This window comes from Anopheles moucheti, chromosome 2 (assembly GCF_943734755.1).
Source record: "Anopheles moucheti chromosome 2, idAnoMoucSN_F20_07, whole genome shotgun sequence".
NCBI classification, from domain to species: Eukaryota; Metazoa; Arthropoda; class Insecta; order Diptera; family Culicidae; genus Anopheles; species Anopheles moucheti.
In genome coordinates, this window is record NC_069140.1 from 62,570,064 (window position 1) to 62,587,018 (window position 16,955).

A 16,955-nucleotide genomic window follows, 5' to 3' on the forward strand; every position below is an offset into this window, starting at 1 on the left:
CAGATTTCGTTCTATCTTCATACCTAGAAACGTCTTTACTTCACCGATATCTGACATCTCAAATTCGCTCGAAAGACATTGCTTCACAGATTTCACTGCTTTCAGTTTATGCCCTACCACAAGCAAATCGTCAACATAAAGAACTAAGAACACTTTGTCATTATCAGTTCCCTCAATGTACAGACACTTATCGCTTAGACTGCGTAGAAAGCCTAATTTTCCAACAAAACTATGGAATCTCTCATTCCAAGCTCTCGAAGCTTGCTTCAGCCCATAAAGCGACCTGTTTAAACGACATACAAGATTCCTATCATTCTCGAATCCTTCCGGTGTTGCCAAATATATTTCTTCAAAGTGTTGCCAAATATATTTCTTCGTTCAACAGACCATTCAGGAAAGCTGTCTTGACGTCCATTTGATGCACTGTCATCTGTTGTTCATTTGCTACGGCAAGAACAACACGTACTGTATCTAATCGCGCAACAGGGGAATACGTCTCGGCGAAATCAAAACCTGGTTTTTGACTAAATCCCCGAGCTACTAACCGTGCTTTGTGACGGTCCTCATTGCGTGATTCTCCATACTTTACCTTAAACAACCATTTTCACGATATCGGTACTCGTCCTTCAGGCAGCTTGACCAGCGTCCACGTTTGATTCCTTATCAGTGAATCCATCTCTTGCGGTGCGTCCGCGCATCTGGTTTATGTGCCTACGAAGTATGCGCTGATCACTGGTCCTAACCTGCCACATCTCCTGGTTACAATTGCTGATTCCCATTTCCAATTATTTCTTCTGAACGTCTTAACATAAACAAGGTCTCCGCATTGCAACCCTCTCACATTCCCTGATACATTTGGCCTTTCTGTAACTGCACTTGGTCGCAACAAATCAAAACATGTACGCATTTGACGACCTAACATGACCTCGGCTGGTGACTTATTTCTATCAATGGCTGGGTTTGGAGTAAATCGGTAGGTTTGCAAAAATAAGAGGTTTAAAGACAATATTGATTTAAATTTTTCAAAAACCTTTTTGCATTGTGCTGACCAAGCAAACTCTTTCCCTTCTTTTAGTAAAGCATCCAGTGGGTATCGTAAGTTGCGCATATTTGGTATGAAACGGCCATAACCATAAACGGCTCCTAGGAATGACCTAACCTCACTGACATCGGATGGTGGAGGCAGATTGACTATAGCCTCAATTTTTGCTGGATCAGGTCTAATGCCGTTACTATCTATAATATGCCCTAGGTACTTGATTTGCTTCTTATTGAAAAAGCATTTCTCTACGCGTATTGTAAAACCGTAATCCTGTATGCGATTTAGCGTTTGATCAAGAACTTCGTCATGTTCTTTCTGATTCCTACCTCCGACAATGATGTCGTCCATATAGCTCGAGACTCCACGTATGCCAACAAGCATTTTATCCATGAGCTGTTGGAATGCAGCTGGGGCTATCTTGATGCCCGGTGGCAGTCTGTTGTAGGAATACAGCCCTTTGTGTGTGTTAATCGTCAGGAGCCTTCGACTCTGCTCATCGATTTCAACCTGAAGAAAAGCATCCGATAAGTCAATTTGTGTAAAGTGAGTACAATTACCTAGCTTGGCGAATATGTCTGCTGGTAATGGAAGCGGATACTCCTGGGGATGCAAGGCTCCATTAAGTCCGGTCGAATAATCTCCACAGATTCTTATTTGACCGTTTGCCTTTCGTACAACGACTATAGTTGCGGCCCAGTCGGAATAGTCAACCGGTGTTATAACTCCCAGCCTCTGCAATCTGTCAAGCTCCTTATCAACCGCATCCAGCATTGCGTACGCAACCGGACGCTTTGGACAGAAAACCGGACGACGATGTTCCTTAAGTTGCAGAGTAACGCTTCCCTTTATACAAAGGCCCATTCCAGCTCCAAATAGCTTAGGAAAACGTTGTTGTAGCTCCTTGAAGGATGATGTGTAGACGGCGTTGCATATCTGGTCAATAGGCACTGACCACAATGAGAATGCCTCGACCAGATCCGTACCTAGCAGCCTCAAGTTTGCCTCAGAAACATAGATAGTTTCTGTTCGTTGCTTTTCTCCGATGATGATGTTTGCACGAAATTCGCCAATGATGGGTAATATTCCTCCTGAAGCAGTTTTAGCGTCCACTGATGGCGCTGATAGAGTTGGTGCTCCGATATGCTTCCATACGCTTTTACCGATGACTGTTATGTCTGAGGCGGTATCTAACTGCAGTTGTAGACTCACACCGTTGATGTTGAGTGGCACGTACTTTCTTCTCTGGCGGACGTTTTGCACATTTACTGTAACTGTTCTGGTGTTGGTTTGTTTTTTGACGATAATGCGTTTTATAATTGTTGGTGCGCATAAAACCAGTCTTCGTTTTGCAAAACCCTTCCTTGTTGCCTACGTTTCCACATTTTGTGCACTTATGGGAACGATACGTACATTCGCGAGACCAATGTAATGATCCGCACAGCCAACAGGGATTACTAGGTTTTCTAGATGATTCACTATGCCGCACTGCGTTTACTTGCTCAGTCGTCTGACGCTCAATCATTGCGCTGTCGTGTTTCAGATTGATGATGCGCTGGCATTCCTTTGTTATTTGCTCCATTGTCATTTCTGGACGATCCTCGATTTTGGCAAGCAATCTTTGCCGAATTTCCACATCTTTTTCGTCCTTAATTCCGCAGACGAACACGAGGCATTTGAGCTGCTCCTCTGACAATTTTCCCAGCTCAAAGTTGACCACACCTCGATTTACGCGGCAAGCATACGCTAAGTAGTCCTCTGATCCCTCTTTGCGCGTGTTCAAGCATTTATATCTTTTATGTAACAGGGATTCTTTTGTGCTGAACAAATCTGTAAGCTTCACGACCGTTTCTGAAAATGTAAAATCTCGTGCGTGTTTTGGTAAGATAAAATTGGCATACCGGTCGTGCTCCAGTGTTCCTAGTTTGCGCATAAGAAAACGGACTCTTGCTTCGTCACTTAATCGGGCTGCATCTCTCTCGAAGAGATCTTCGTAACGCCTATACCATGCGGCGAATGTGCTTCCAGCTTCAGCATCGTACTTAAATTCCTTCACATGACTACAGAGCGAATCCAGAATTTGTTCTGGTGATGAAAAAGGATTTTGGCCTGACCCTTGCTGCTGCATCAATTGCGCCAAAATATTCTGCTGCTGTGTCATTTGCTGCTGCATCAGTTGTAATATTTGCACCATCGATGAATTTTCTGTCGGCGGGAATTGCGGCGTTAGTAATGGAGGTTGTTGCAATGGCGGATCCCCGGAACCATTTTGTAACTGGTGCGCTGCGGTCGATGGATTCACACTAAAGACTCCACTAGCGCGTCTCTCTTCCTCAGGACTTATATTCATTGTTCCTTATATGACGACTTCACAACACTGAACAAATAAAACTACACACGAACTTTTGGCTCAACCCAATGATGAGGAGCTTAACGATTTTTTTTTCACTTGTAACAATTGTTCCTGCACTCAATGATGAGGCGATTTTTTCTTTGGCACGGTTCGACTCAATGATGAGAAACATAAAACAATCCTCGTCGCCACTTTTGTGTTCTTGTGGTTGGAACACAATTTTAAAAATGTGAAGTTACTAAAACGGCTACAATAGTTAACACGTATTTATTACATAAAAGGAACTAACATTTAACGTCTAACCTAACGCACACGCAACCTGCTTGACCGCTTGCCAAATCTCGAGTGTCCCTGGTGTGTGCTCGTCCTGCACACACACGATCCGCGATGGCCGCGCCCTGACGTTGCACGTGGACCGCTGTCAGCCTAACGTCTGATGGTTTGTCTCCTGTAGTGACAAACGCAAAATGGCATGTTGCGCGACGTTCTGTCCACAACACTTCATCTTTTGAGTTTAACGGAAAAACCATTGTGAAACGACTATAATCGTCTATAAAAGTAACGTAATATCATTCACCGTATAATCCAACTTGCGGAAACGGTCCACATACGTCTGAGTGTATTAACTCAATAACACGATTTGATTTTCTGGCTTCACTTGTAGAGAACGGTTTTCTCATTTGTTTGCCTGCGTGACACGATTTTCAAATAGTTTTTAGCTTCCTGAGTTACGGTCACGAAGCTTTTTTTATATTTGGATCTCAGGTAATTTGCTTAACGCACTTTTTCTTGATTTTTTATATCGCAACACGTGTTTCTCTACCCCGTTTCTATATCGCTACCGTGTTTCCCTGTCAACTCTTTTCCGCGTCTACCTGTCAACTCTTCCCAAGGTCTGTACAACCGCTGCGTTAGAACGCGTTTACGAACGCAGAGTACAAGATATGATGATAACGAGGTGACACCGCGTCGCCACAAGTTTCACAATCTGGGTTCTTAACACTGATGTTCATCCCATCAACTATATTTTTGCTAATCAAAACCTTCAAGTTTTTCGCACTTAGATGCCTGTAACGTCGATGCCACAACATTAATTCGTTGGGCACTCGTCCACACGAGTAAAAACCCGCATTATCACAAATCTCACGATCATACTTCAGTTCATACAATTTACTAAGAAGTATACCTTTTGAAATAATTTCCGAACCATTTTCTATTGTTACAGCACCATTTGCAAACAAAACTCGTAATCCAGCCTTCTCGATCTTTCTTACGGGCAATAGATTGACACGCGCTTCAGGAATATAAAGAACGTCTTTCAGCGCGATTGAAGTCGACCCCTCGTTTTCCGAAATGAACAACAATGTCATATCACTGTAGGGGTTATGAGGTATAGGGAGAAGAGAAGAGGGAGAGAGAAACGAATATATACATCAGCGGAATAGGAGAAAAGACATGAAGACAAAATAAATGATTCAGTTGAGTTAGAACTGTCAGCTGGAATAGATGTATTCCGATTGTGTTGCGTTTTAGTGTGATCCGAAAAGTGTATTTCCTCCTCAAGTCACTACAATGGCGCAGTTAGGAGGGATACGAGTCAGTATTGTGGAAGATATATGCATTAACAATATGAGTAAGTTGATTTACTGATTTTCGTGCGTCATGGAGACGATGCCGGTAAAAGTGACGGTAACGCACATTCCTTCAGGGGATCGATGCAAGTAGAAAGAACTAGAAGGCACATTCCTACGGGGTTCGATGCAAACAAGAGTACACACGTTTAAGCAAGTCGCTCATACACGAATTTACGGATTCACACACATTCCTTTACAGGAATCGATGTCGATGAAAGTAATCGTAATGCACATTCCTTCATGGGATCGATGCAAGTAAAAAGGATTAGTTTAAGCACATTCCTACGGGGATCGATGCGAGTGTAATATACCAGTAAAGCACATTCCTACGGGGATCGATGCAAGTATAAACAACGAAATAAGCACATTCCTACGGGATTCGATGCAAACAAGAGTACACACATTTAAGCAAGTCGCTTATACACGAATTTACGGATTCACACACATTCCTTTACAGGAATCGATGTCGATGAAAGTAATCGAAATGCACATTCCTTCATGGGATCGATGCGAGTGTAATATACCAGTAAAGCACATTCCTACGGGGATCGATGTAAGTGTAAACTACTAAATAAACACATTCCTACGGGGATCGATGCAATTATAAAGAACTAGTAGAGTACATCCTTACGGAGATCGATACAACCAAGTACACGCACACTTATAAATAAGATAGATTCGTATAGACGAACAAACGGATTCACACACATTCCTTTATGGAATCGATGCCAGTAGATGAGTGTTGACACACTCATCACATACACTGGGATCAATTTTTTCTAGTGTTGGTCAGGCGATCATTTCGTAGTAGTGGTGTTGTAGTGGTATTGCTTTACATAGACTAGTTTCATCCATTTCCGCAAATCGGAAAACGAACGATCGAAATACAACGATCGTTCGGCAAGGAGATCAGAAAATATAGTTCGTCGCGGAACATAAAGTTGAAGCATAATGAAGCGTGGTTTTGTGAAAAGGACTTAAAGAAAGAGAGTTCAGGATGGTTGGTTGAAGATGATCTCAAAAAGGGCGATGCACCTAGCTCATCAGAGTTTGGAAAATCAGCGATGTGCAGCGCGGCACCTTCAGTGTTTTCTTCTTTACCATTCAAGAGTATTTTGGTTCGCGAGATTATGTTTTGTTCCAACGACAGAAACTTCGATCCATGCCGCAGGGTACGGATGAACCAGATCTCAAGTACGTGCGACGTGTGGCGTCAGTAGCTAAACTTTGCGGTTACGTGAAAGATCACCTCGTGGAAATGGTTGCTGATGTGATCCAACACAACGCCAATAACCGGAAAGTGCGAGACGTTGCCAGAAAAGCTACTCGTAAGGGAAGCTCACTGCAGGAGCTTGTAGACTGGGTACGAAGTACAGAGATTGATAAGCAGGCTGAGGAGATTTTTAACAAAAATCATCCTGAGAAAGATATGGCGAGTGTAATGGCAGTGTCCTATACAGACCCTCGATTGCTACGCAGATCAACACCGAGCTTTCGAGGACGGAGTTATTTTCCGCGGAATCGAGGAGGATTTCCTCGTACAAATGTGCCTAATTTTTCTACGAATAAGCCTTGTTGGCGTTGCACTAGTGCGGGTCATCGTCCAGACAACTGCTTCGCTATCGACAAATTCTGTCATCGCTGTCAAACAAAAGGCCACATTCAAAGGGCATGTACATCTCAGGGTATGAAGCGGGAAAGCACTGAAGAAAAAGAGACGACTCCGTTGCCCAAAACACGGAAAATTGCAGCACTGTCGGCTGAATTGAACGAGCAAATTGTAAGTGCTGGATTTGAAGGTGCTAATCTTCCTTGAAGAGACATTTTCGCTTGTTCATCATTTAGAATGGATTGTCCATATGAGTTTACTTCTTAATAAAAGAAAAGAGCTTCTGTATTGATACTTTTATTGTTTAATTTTAGAATATAACATCATATTTACCAGAAAGTAAAACGAGCAAAACTATCAGTGGTCAGGGGATGGGTGTTCCCAAGGTTGATGCAGAACCGGAAGCACATACATTCGATATGATCGATCATGCCACAGTATCGTTTGACAATACACCAGATGCAAGGAACGAAGAAGAATACGTGATGTGTTCGTTGGACCTGCGTCATATGGAGAGTGCGGGTTCAATTATAGGTTCTGTGGCTGGAGTTGCTGTTAAATTTTTGATAGACTCGGGAGCGGAGGAGAACACTATCGGAGACGACGTTTTCAATCGGCTTATGAGTGATCCCAAATCTCATCCAATTTACGCTATGAAGGAAGGAACGGACAAACCGTTGAAGGCATACGCAACCACTCAGCCAATACGAGTTTTGGCTTCATTCTTAGCCGAGTTTGTGATCACACCAGACAGGCCTCGGTTACTTGAAAAATTTTATGTGGTTCCAGGAGCGAAAGCACTGTTAGGGCGTAGTACAGCAACTAGGTATAGCGTGCTACAAACGGACCTGCATGTACCAATCCTAGAGGCGGAAGGAACGAAGCTTGATGCAACTCAACGAGAAATGTGTGTTGTAGATGCACAAACCCATTTGCAAAAGTTTAATGTGCCACCAGTATTACTTTGCCACGATAAGAGTTTGCCACCATCAAGAAAAGTGTTTACAAATATTCCTCCGGCATTCAAGGCAGATGTTGAGAATAGATTGCAGGACTTATTATTATCCGATATAATAGAGAAGGTTACCAGTGAAATGGATAGATCATTCTGCTCTTCTCTATTGGTAGTGCCAAAGGGAAAGCAAGACATAAGATTAGTCGTAGATTTGAGAGGCCCAAACAAATGCGTCATAAGAACTCCTTCAGGATGCCTACTTTGGAGGAAATTCTTGCTAAACTCCGAGGGGCTCACTGGTTTTCAACCATCGACCTGACCAACGCTTTCTATCATATCGTTCTAGACGAGTCGTGTCGACACTTAACTAACTTTTTCTCGGGAAGGGATACATTTCTATTCATACGCTTACCTTTTGGTCTGTGCAATGCCCCGGACATATTCCAGGAAATTCTGCAGACAGTTGTGTTAGCAAATTGCTCTGGCACGGTGAATTACCTTGATGATATTCTCATATTTGGGAAAACTAAAGAAGAACATGACCGTAATCTTGATGAAGTTTTGTCTCGTTTAAGACAGCATAATGTCTTGTTAAACACGGCTAAATGTGTTTTTGGTAAACAATCCGTTAAATTTTTAGGTTTCCTCCTCTCTCACGACGGCTGGAGAGTCAATGAAGATAAAAAGAAAGCTATAACAGGATTCCGTACACCAGAAACTATTCAAGAGGTGAAAAGCTTTTTGGGTCTTATAAATTTTATCGAAAGATTTACTCCCAGTAGAGCTGAAAAGACGGAAAAGTTAAGAGCAGTAGCGAATTCGGATATGTTTTACTGGACGGAGGATGAAGATTTTGAGTTCGAGGAGATAAAAAGAATAGCCTTAAACTCAATCGTTAAACTAGGATACTTTGACCACAAAGACAGGACCGAGTTATTTGTGGATGCCTCACCATTTGGTTTAGGAGCGGTGCTGGTTCAGTTCGATGAAGTTGAAAAACCTCGAATAATAGCTTGTATCTCAAAGTCGTTAACTAAAGTAGAAAAACGTTACCCTCACACTCAGAAGGAGGCGTTGGCCATAGTATGGGCAGTCGAAAGATTTAGTTACTACCTTACAAATATCAGCTTCTGTATTTGGACTGATTCTGAAGCCAACAAATTTATCTTTGGCAGCCAATACAGGTCCGGGAAAAGATCAATTACTCGCGCGGAAACATGGGCCCTTCGTCTTTTACCGTTTAACTTCCAAATTAAGTGTGTTCCCGGAGATCAGAACATTGCAGATGTTTTGTCTCGTCTGATAAATGAATCTTAAGTAGATGAGCCGTTCGAAGACAATAACGAAAGGCATATGTTATATGCGCTCGACACGTTAAATATGAGTATGTCATGGGCAGATATCCAGCTAGCATCAGAAAAGGACGAAGAGTTAGCAGAGGTACGGCTTGGTGTAGAATCAGGAAAATGGCCTCGACATCTGGGTCGTTATGAATGTTTAGCAAAGCAGCTGAGGACTCTTGATGCCCTAGTGTTCAAAGACGATCTAGTTGTTCTACCCAAATCGTTAAGAGAAAGGGCTCTTTCAATAGCACACGAAGGTCATGTTGGCAGCGTGGCCACCAAAAGAATTTTACGGGACCATTTCTGGTGGCCTAATATGTCCAAAGAGGCCCAGAATTACGTTACTAACTGTATGACCTGTCTAGCCATTTCTCAAAGAAATCCACCGGTTCCTCTAATAAGCCGTAACCTTCCGGAAGGCCCATGGGAGATATTGAAAATTGATTTTCTTTCAGTACAGGGTTATCAGGGTTCAGAACATTTATTGGTTTGCGTAGATACCTATTCTCGTTTTTTATACGTTGTTGAAGTGAAACTTATCGATGCAAGTTCAACTAATGCAGCACTGTGTAAGATTTTCAAGACATGGGGTTTACCACTTGCTATTCAAAGTGATAATGGCCCCCCCTTCAAAAGTAAGGAGTTTGTAGAATTTTGGGAGAATAACGGAGTAAAGGTGCGTAAATCCATTCCTTTAAGTGCTTAATCTAACGGTGCTGTTGAACGGCAAAATCAAGGAATCATCAAAGCCATAACAGCAGCTAAAATCGACAAACGAAACTGGCGTGTAGCTCTCGAGGAATATGTACATTTGCATAACACCCGCAAACATCACTCAAGGTTAGGCATTACTCCTTTTGAGCTTGTTGTCGGATGGCGCTACAGGGGCACTTTTCCTAGTTTATGGGATGCTAGAAAAGACCTTGATAGAGTAGTTGTGCGAGAAGACGATTCTCATGCTAAGCTGGTTAGTAAGAAATATGCGGATGAACGTCGAGGCGCTAAAGAAAGTTCCATTAAGGTAGGCGACAAGGTTGTAGTCTATATACCACAGAAGACGAAGACAGATCGTTCATTCTCTAAAGAATCATTCACAGTATTGGCGAGAGAGGGTGCAAAAGTAGTGATTCGTGGTGAAAATGGGACTCAATTCTCGAGAAATGTGCGAGATGTGAAATTAATACCTAGCAATGCACAATGGCATGACTTAAGAACAGATAAAAATACCCAAGATAACGAAGAGGTAATAGATTTATCGCCTGTTCCATGTTCAAGCAATAGTATAGGGATGGAAAGGCCTCAACGCCAGTCTCGTAAACCAGTCTGGTTAGACGATATGGAGTTATATTAGATTCCTGTATTGTTTTTGATTTTTTTGATTTTTTTTCTTCTCTTATATTTTTATAGTATTTTTTACATAACATTAGTAACGAATTATTCAGTACTGAAGAGTAGAGGAGAGGTAGATTGTAGGGGTTATGAGGTATAGGGAATCAGCGGAATAGGAGAAAAGACATGAAGACATAATAAATGATTCAGTTGAGTTAGAACTGTCAGCTGGAATAGACGTATTCCGATTGTGTTGCGTTTTAGTGTGATCCGAAAAGTGTATTTCCTCCTCAAGTCACTACAATTACATTAATATAAGTTAGAAAGAAATGTTTTATGTGAGAAAAAAAAGGTATTTTTGACCAATTTTGAGCATTTTGCTTAGATTTTGTGCTATAAACTAGCTCAGATGTCAAATTTTCAAAAACCGCGTATCTCCGAATCCGCGTATAAGAGGAACCGCATACCACGGGGACTGCCTGTATATACATGCGAAATAGTTACAGTAGTCCTTTGTAGAACTGTCAAATAGTGCAGGATTTGCTTTCCTAACAAGTTTCAGTCGTCGTAAACAAATTCCTTCACGCTTCTTTGCAGCCAATCAACGAAATAAAAAGACGTCAATCTGTTGTGGACACTGCTCGGGTCACTATATCGGACGGTGGAAGGTTACGATATCTGTTGAGAATGCCGCGAAAGTCCAAATTTAATTCCGTACGATATCTTTAGTTACAGAAGAATCACAAAATTAGAGCTTTATTTCGGCAAACAGTCGCGGTTAAAAGAGACCGAGGGCGCGTCCTTCGGCTCTATTTATCCCTTTTTTCCCAGGGCGCCATCGCAACCGCCGCTATAATAATGGTGGGCACTGTCCCACCGTCGTTTCTGCTCTCGAAGCTCTACAACAGCAGACGGCTGTTGTAGGGCGTAAGCGTTATCAAAACAAACGCATTTACAACAATCTCCCCACCAGTGTAGCGCCCCTGGGCGTTATACTCTTCTAACGTTTGTTTGTTTATCTTATGCATCCTAATCTGTCACGAAACCACGCGGTTTTCCTATCTCGCGCGCGCCTCATTTGTTCGTTTCGCGTTTCCCGACATCCAGGACCGCTATCTTAGCTGCCGGTCTTTCTAGTATCCCGCATGTCGTTTGCACCGTTGCCCTTCTAACCTGACCGTCTTTAGCACGGGTCACTTCTAGAACGCGTCCCATTGGCCAGGTATTCCTCGGTAAATTCCCGTCCGCGATTACCACTACGTCTCCCACCTGGATCGGCGGCACCGGGTGGAACTATTTCGTCCTGCGGGTGAGTGTTGGTAGATAGTCTGCAATCCACCGCTTCCAGAATATATCCGCGTTGGTTTGCAGGGCACCCCATAACGACCGTATTGAAGTCGGCGAATCATCGAAAAACGCGGCTGCTTTACTCCCATCGGCACTACCGAGCAATAAGTGGTTCGGCGTTATCGGACAGTCCAGCTCATCGTCGATCGGTAAGTATGTAAGTGGTCTGGAATTGACCATCATCTCTACTTCTGTTAGCGTGGACAGTAACAGTTCATCCGTGGGCAATCGTGGTAAATTGAAGTTACACAGTATGTTCTTTACCGACTGGACTAGACGCTCCCAACTACCACCGAAATGATGAGGTGCTGCCGGCGGGTTGAAGCTCCACTTCAACTCAGGACTATTGAACCTCGACTTAAGCGTGCTTTCATCTACTTCCTTCAAGGCGTCTTTGAGCTCTCTCGCCGCCCCGACGAAGTTGGTACCCCGATCGCTTATTGTCTCCCTCGGCGAGCCTCTTCTTGCGATGAACCGGCGGATAGCTAAAATACAGGAAGCAGTTGTTAGTGCATGAGCTACTTCGAGGTGAACCGCCCTTGTAGTAAGACAGGTGAACAGCGCTCCCCAGCGCTTCTCCGAGTGACGTCCCACGACCACGAGTATCGGTCCAAAATAATCTAGACCGGTATACGTGAAGGCCCGTTGATACACTGCTACCCTCTGCCGATGAATGTCCCCCATCAGGGGTGGATTTGGCACGGCGTTCCGTATTTTACACTGCTGACAGTCTCGTCGTACCCGGTTAAACTCCACTAGCAGTTTCGGTATATAGTACCGTATCCGGAGTTGAGCCACCACTGTTCTGTGGCTCTGATGACAAAAGCGCTCGTGGAAGTCTCTGATGATCAGATCTGTGACGGGGTGTCTTCTTGGTAAGATAACTGGCTTTGCAAACGAAGCCCCTAACAACGCACAATTTGTCAGTCGTCCCCTCATACGTAGTACACAGTTTTCATCAATTTCAGGCAAAAGCTTGTACAGCACACTGTTCCGGTTAATCGCCTGTTTCCAAGGATGTTTCTTCCGCGCATCGCTGCGCAGGCATTTGATATCGGCAGCAAACCCTTCCGACTGCACCAACGTGTAGAGTGTCCGTTCCGCAGCTAGCAGTTCATCCTGTGTCAGTGGCCCTGTTACCTTTTTCACTTGCCTAATCCGTTGCCGAGTGTTCCCGATATACCGAAGAACATAACCGACCGCTCTCAATAGTTTCTTCCAGCGTGAGAAACGAGTGAAGTCGACTACAGCATCAACCACGGTGTAACACGGTGGTGTAACACGCTCTTGCGTATCTCTTCTGCTGTCTCACCCGGATCATTTCTATTGATTGGCCACTTTTCTTCAGATTCCCACAGGAACCCTGGCCCTCGGAACCATCTGCTGGATGAGGTTAAGTCCGGAACTCCCTGCCACTTCGTCCCGTCATCCGCTACGTTGACCTTAGTGGAAAGCCACCGCCACTCGTTAATCTCTGTCGTCTCGACCAGCTCACTCACCCGAAAGGCGACAAACGTGCTGTATCGCCTATGATCCGATCGTATCCAGCTCACAACGTTCCGCGAGTCCGTCCAGAACACCCTCCTGGTAACCTTCAACCGATGCGTCTTGATGATGTGCTCCGCGAATCGTGCTCCTATCACCGCCGCTTGAAGCTCCAACCTTGGTATGGAAAAAAGTTTCAGCGGTGCGACTCGTGTTTTGGACCCAATTAAAGCACACTCTACTATCCCGTCTTCCTCGAAACGCAGGTAAGCCACAGCAGCCATTCCACTTTCGCTAGCGTCGGTGAAAACGTGCAGTTGTGATTCGGTAACACCTCCTGATGGTTACCTTCTCCAGTTCTGGTAGTAGCCCGATCCATCTCAACCACTTCCTTGCAGCTTCACCTTCAATTGGTTTGTCCCAGTGAATACCGGATCTCCATAGATCCTGTAAGAGAACTTTGAGGAACATTAGGAAATGGCCAATAAGTCCTAAAGGATCGTAAATCATCATTAGTGTGCTCAATACTTCACGCCTTGCGGGTAATCTGCCGCCTTTTAGTAGCTTCACATCGATACGCGGATTTATTCGAAAGGTGAAGGTGTCGTCAGCTGTATTCCACCACATACCAAGTACCTTTTCGGTGCCTTGATTTGAACACATGTCCATCGACGTATCGTTGTTAGCTCCGCTCCGTAACCTATGTGAGACGGCCTTCTCGTTCGACAACCAATTTCTTATCTCGAAACCGCCCTTCGAATGCACGAACCTTACGTTCTCCGCCAAAGTGACTGCCTCGTCAACGGTCTCGACGCTGGCCAGCATGTCGTCCACGTAATGCTCGTATTTTATACACTGCACTGCTCGTGGGAAACGATCCACGAACCTCTCCGCGTTGAGGTTTTTTACGAAATGAGCACTAGCGGGTGAGCAAGCCGCCCCGAACGTCATTACGGAGACGGCATAGACGCTGGGCTCTCCGCTTGACCTTCTACCATCGTCCCACAGAACCATCTGACTCCGTTGGTCGGCGGGATTCATGCGCACCTGGAAGAACATTTCGCGGATGTCTCCCGTTACAGCGACTCGATACTCCCGGAACTTGTATAGCACTTGAACCAACCCCACCAGTTGGTCTGGACCTGCGAGCAAAAACGTGTTAAGGTTAACTCCGTGTACCTGCGCAGCTGCATCGAATACCATACGTAGCTTGCCGGGCTTGTTCGGATTGAGAACCGGAAAGATCGGGAGATACCAATCCCTCTCCGTTCGCTCCGCGATTTCCTCCGCCGACATACGCCGAATGTATCCCTTGTCAACGTATTCACGCATCTTATCGTTTACCGCCTTCGCTAATTTCGGTTCTTTTTCACATTTTCTTTTCAGACACGCATAACGTTTGAGAGCCATTTCGCGATTGCATGGTAGGCGCACGTCGTCATACTTCCACAACAGGGACGTTTGATACCGGTCACCTATCAATTTAGTTCCGGTATTCAGCATCTCAACCGCGCGTTCTTCTTCCTTCGGTATCAGTTTGCGGGAAGCGGTGACTCCAATGGAATCCAGAGAGAAGTATGCTTTTAACGCCATGTCCAGCTTCTGACTATTTTCCTCGTTACAGGTACACAAATGAAAATTTTTATATGCGGTGCTACTTACGGGACCGGATGCGCTGCACGAACCGAACACCGTCCACCCGAGCCTTGTCTTTGCGGCGATTGGTTCATTGAAACCACCTTCAACACAGCGTAGCGGTTTACCCAGGTAAATATTATTCAAGCCTATCAGGATGCGCGGTACCACATTCGTGTATGAAGAGATTGGGATTCCTTTTAGGTACGAATGCAGCTTCACCATCCTCTCGATCGACAGAGTCTGTGCTGGCAACGAGAGATCTCGCAAGGTGTGTACCTGTCGTAGGTCGTACACCACCGCTCCTTGATGTCTCCCCGAGATCCGCAGCCCAACCTCTAACGAATCGGCCTCGTTCCGCACAGTGTCGTCCGTCCACTTCAAGCACAAGGGGTTCAAAGTACCCTCTATACCCAGTTCTTCGATCAGCCCGCGATCCACGAATGTAGCTGAGGAACCCTCATCTATAAACGCATAGGTGTTTATATTCGCCTTCTCACCATACACTACAACGGGAACATATCGGAAAAGAGCGTTAGTGTTGTTGCCGAGATGTGAGTTAAGTGAGTGAGTGATTAGTGTGTTCCTGTGCGATCCTGGTTGTTCTGTGTTGTGTAACAGTTGGTGGTGCATTTCCTGGCACCCGTCAGTACCACAGCGCGTCCTAACGAAACATATGCCCCTATGCGTTCCTAGGCACGAAAAGCATAATTTACGCCTCTGAATGTGTGTGCGTCTCTCCCGCACCGTCAATTCGAGAAAACGTGCGCAATCGGCTAGCGTACGGCAGGAATCGTGGCACAGGACACAAGACGTTCTTCGCGCTGCACTGTGGACGTTTACGTGTGCGGGTGCTTTTCTTACCGGTAGTGATCGTGTCGTTTCGGGTCGTATCGTTCGTTCGAGAGTCTTAGCCGCGGCGCCCGCGGCCGTAGCGATTTCGGAAAACCATTTATCAAATTCACCTATGGTTTCCCGCGACAGCTTAACTTTGTACCTGGCCCACTCTAGACCTCGTTCGGCGGGGGGCTTTGCTACCAGCTCCCGTAGCAACGTAACGTTGCAATTATAATCTTGTAGCCCGGAAGCCTCTATTGTGGCACACATCTTCCGCACCATTTTTCCAAACACCGCTAGCGACTCTAAGCGTTCGGCCCTAACAGGGGGTAACCTCCTCACTTTCTCGATAAGACTGTCCACTATAAGGTCGGGACGGCCATATTCCGTGCGTAAAATATTTATCACGTTCGCTAGACCGTTCGGTAGCAATAACAGGTGATCCACCGAATCTAACGCTGGTCCTCGTAGTGCCCGCTGAAGCCGAATTAGGTTTTCATCGTCATTAAACCCACAGAGCGTTGTCGATCGTTCGTACGTCGCGATGAAAAGTGGCCATTGTTCGACCGTCCCGGAAAATATCGGGAGCTCTTTTGGGATCGCCTTGCGTGCAACCTCTTGGCTCGGTGTCAGGAGTGATACGCGAACTGCAGGGCCCTTTTCCTCCGTTACATTCGGCCCATTTTGAATTGGCGTTGCTGCTGCCATTTTCCCAAGCTTGTATGGCCGTCCAAGCTTGGTCTCGCGGTCCGTCTTGATGGAATCCTCCACCGCACATCTCCACTCCGCATACTCGCGTTCCTGAGCCGCCGCTTGATCCGCTGCCCAAGTGCGATCGTACTCTGGGGGGCAACGGGTTGTTGCTGGGGTCAAGGGTTGACGACCTTGCGCATCGTCCGCCAGCTCGCCGTCGTATCGAAACGATATGGGAGCCATACGTGCCGCCCAGGCACCCGCGGTTGCACTTGGGGTCAAGGGTAGATGACCCGGACCACCATTTCGATGATCGTCGCCATGGTGACGACCCGACGGCGTCACTCCGATACAGTCCGTATCCCGTACCCAGGCTTCCATTTTCCCCACGTAAGCACTCACCTGGCTGCTTCGGTCGGAGATTTCTTCCTCGAGCTCGATTTCCTGCATTTGGAAAGCAAGCTCCCTTCGAGCTTTCGCGAACTCAAACTCCTTTCGAGCCGTTTCAAGCTCAAACTCCTTCCGCTCTATTTCAAGGCGCTTCCGCCTTGCCTCCAAGCTCCGATGTTGCCTCGCTGGTGCCGCGTCCTCGTTCTTCGATGGCTTTCCCACGGCGCTTAGGCGCCTTCCAGGGGAAACAGCCGATGTGCTTGCTAGCTGCTCTTGCAGCTCCGCCGCAACCTCTTCGCAGCTTTC

The 16,955-nt window shown here is 45.6% G+C and overlaps 1 protein-coding gene across 1 annotated transcript; it reads right to left on the reverse strand.

Moving 5' to 3' along the window:
- Positions 1-947: 947 nt before the first annotated feature.
- LOC128296947 (uncharacterized protein K02A2.6-like) lies at positions 948-2,508 on the reverse strand. Its single transcript, XM_053032487.1, has 2 exons — positions 1,050-2,508; positions 948-954 (listed from the first exon to the last, which is right to left on the reverse strand). The coding sequence occupies exons 1-2, from the start codon at positions 1,901-1,903 to the stop codon at positions 948-950; spliced, it is 861 nt and encodes a 286-aa protein (XP_052888447.1). The 5' UTR covers positions 1,904-2,508.
- Positions 2,509-16,955: the final 14,447 nt, after the last annotated feature.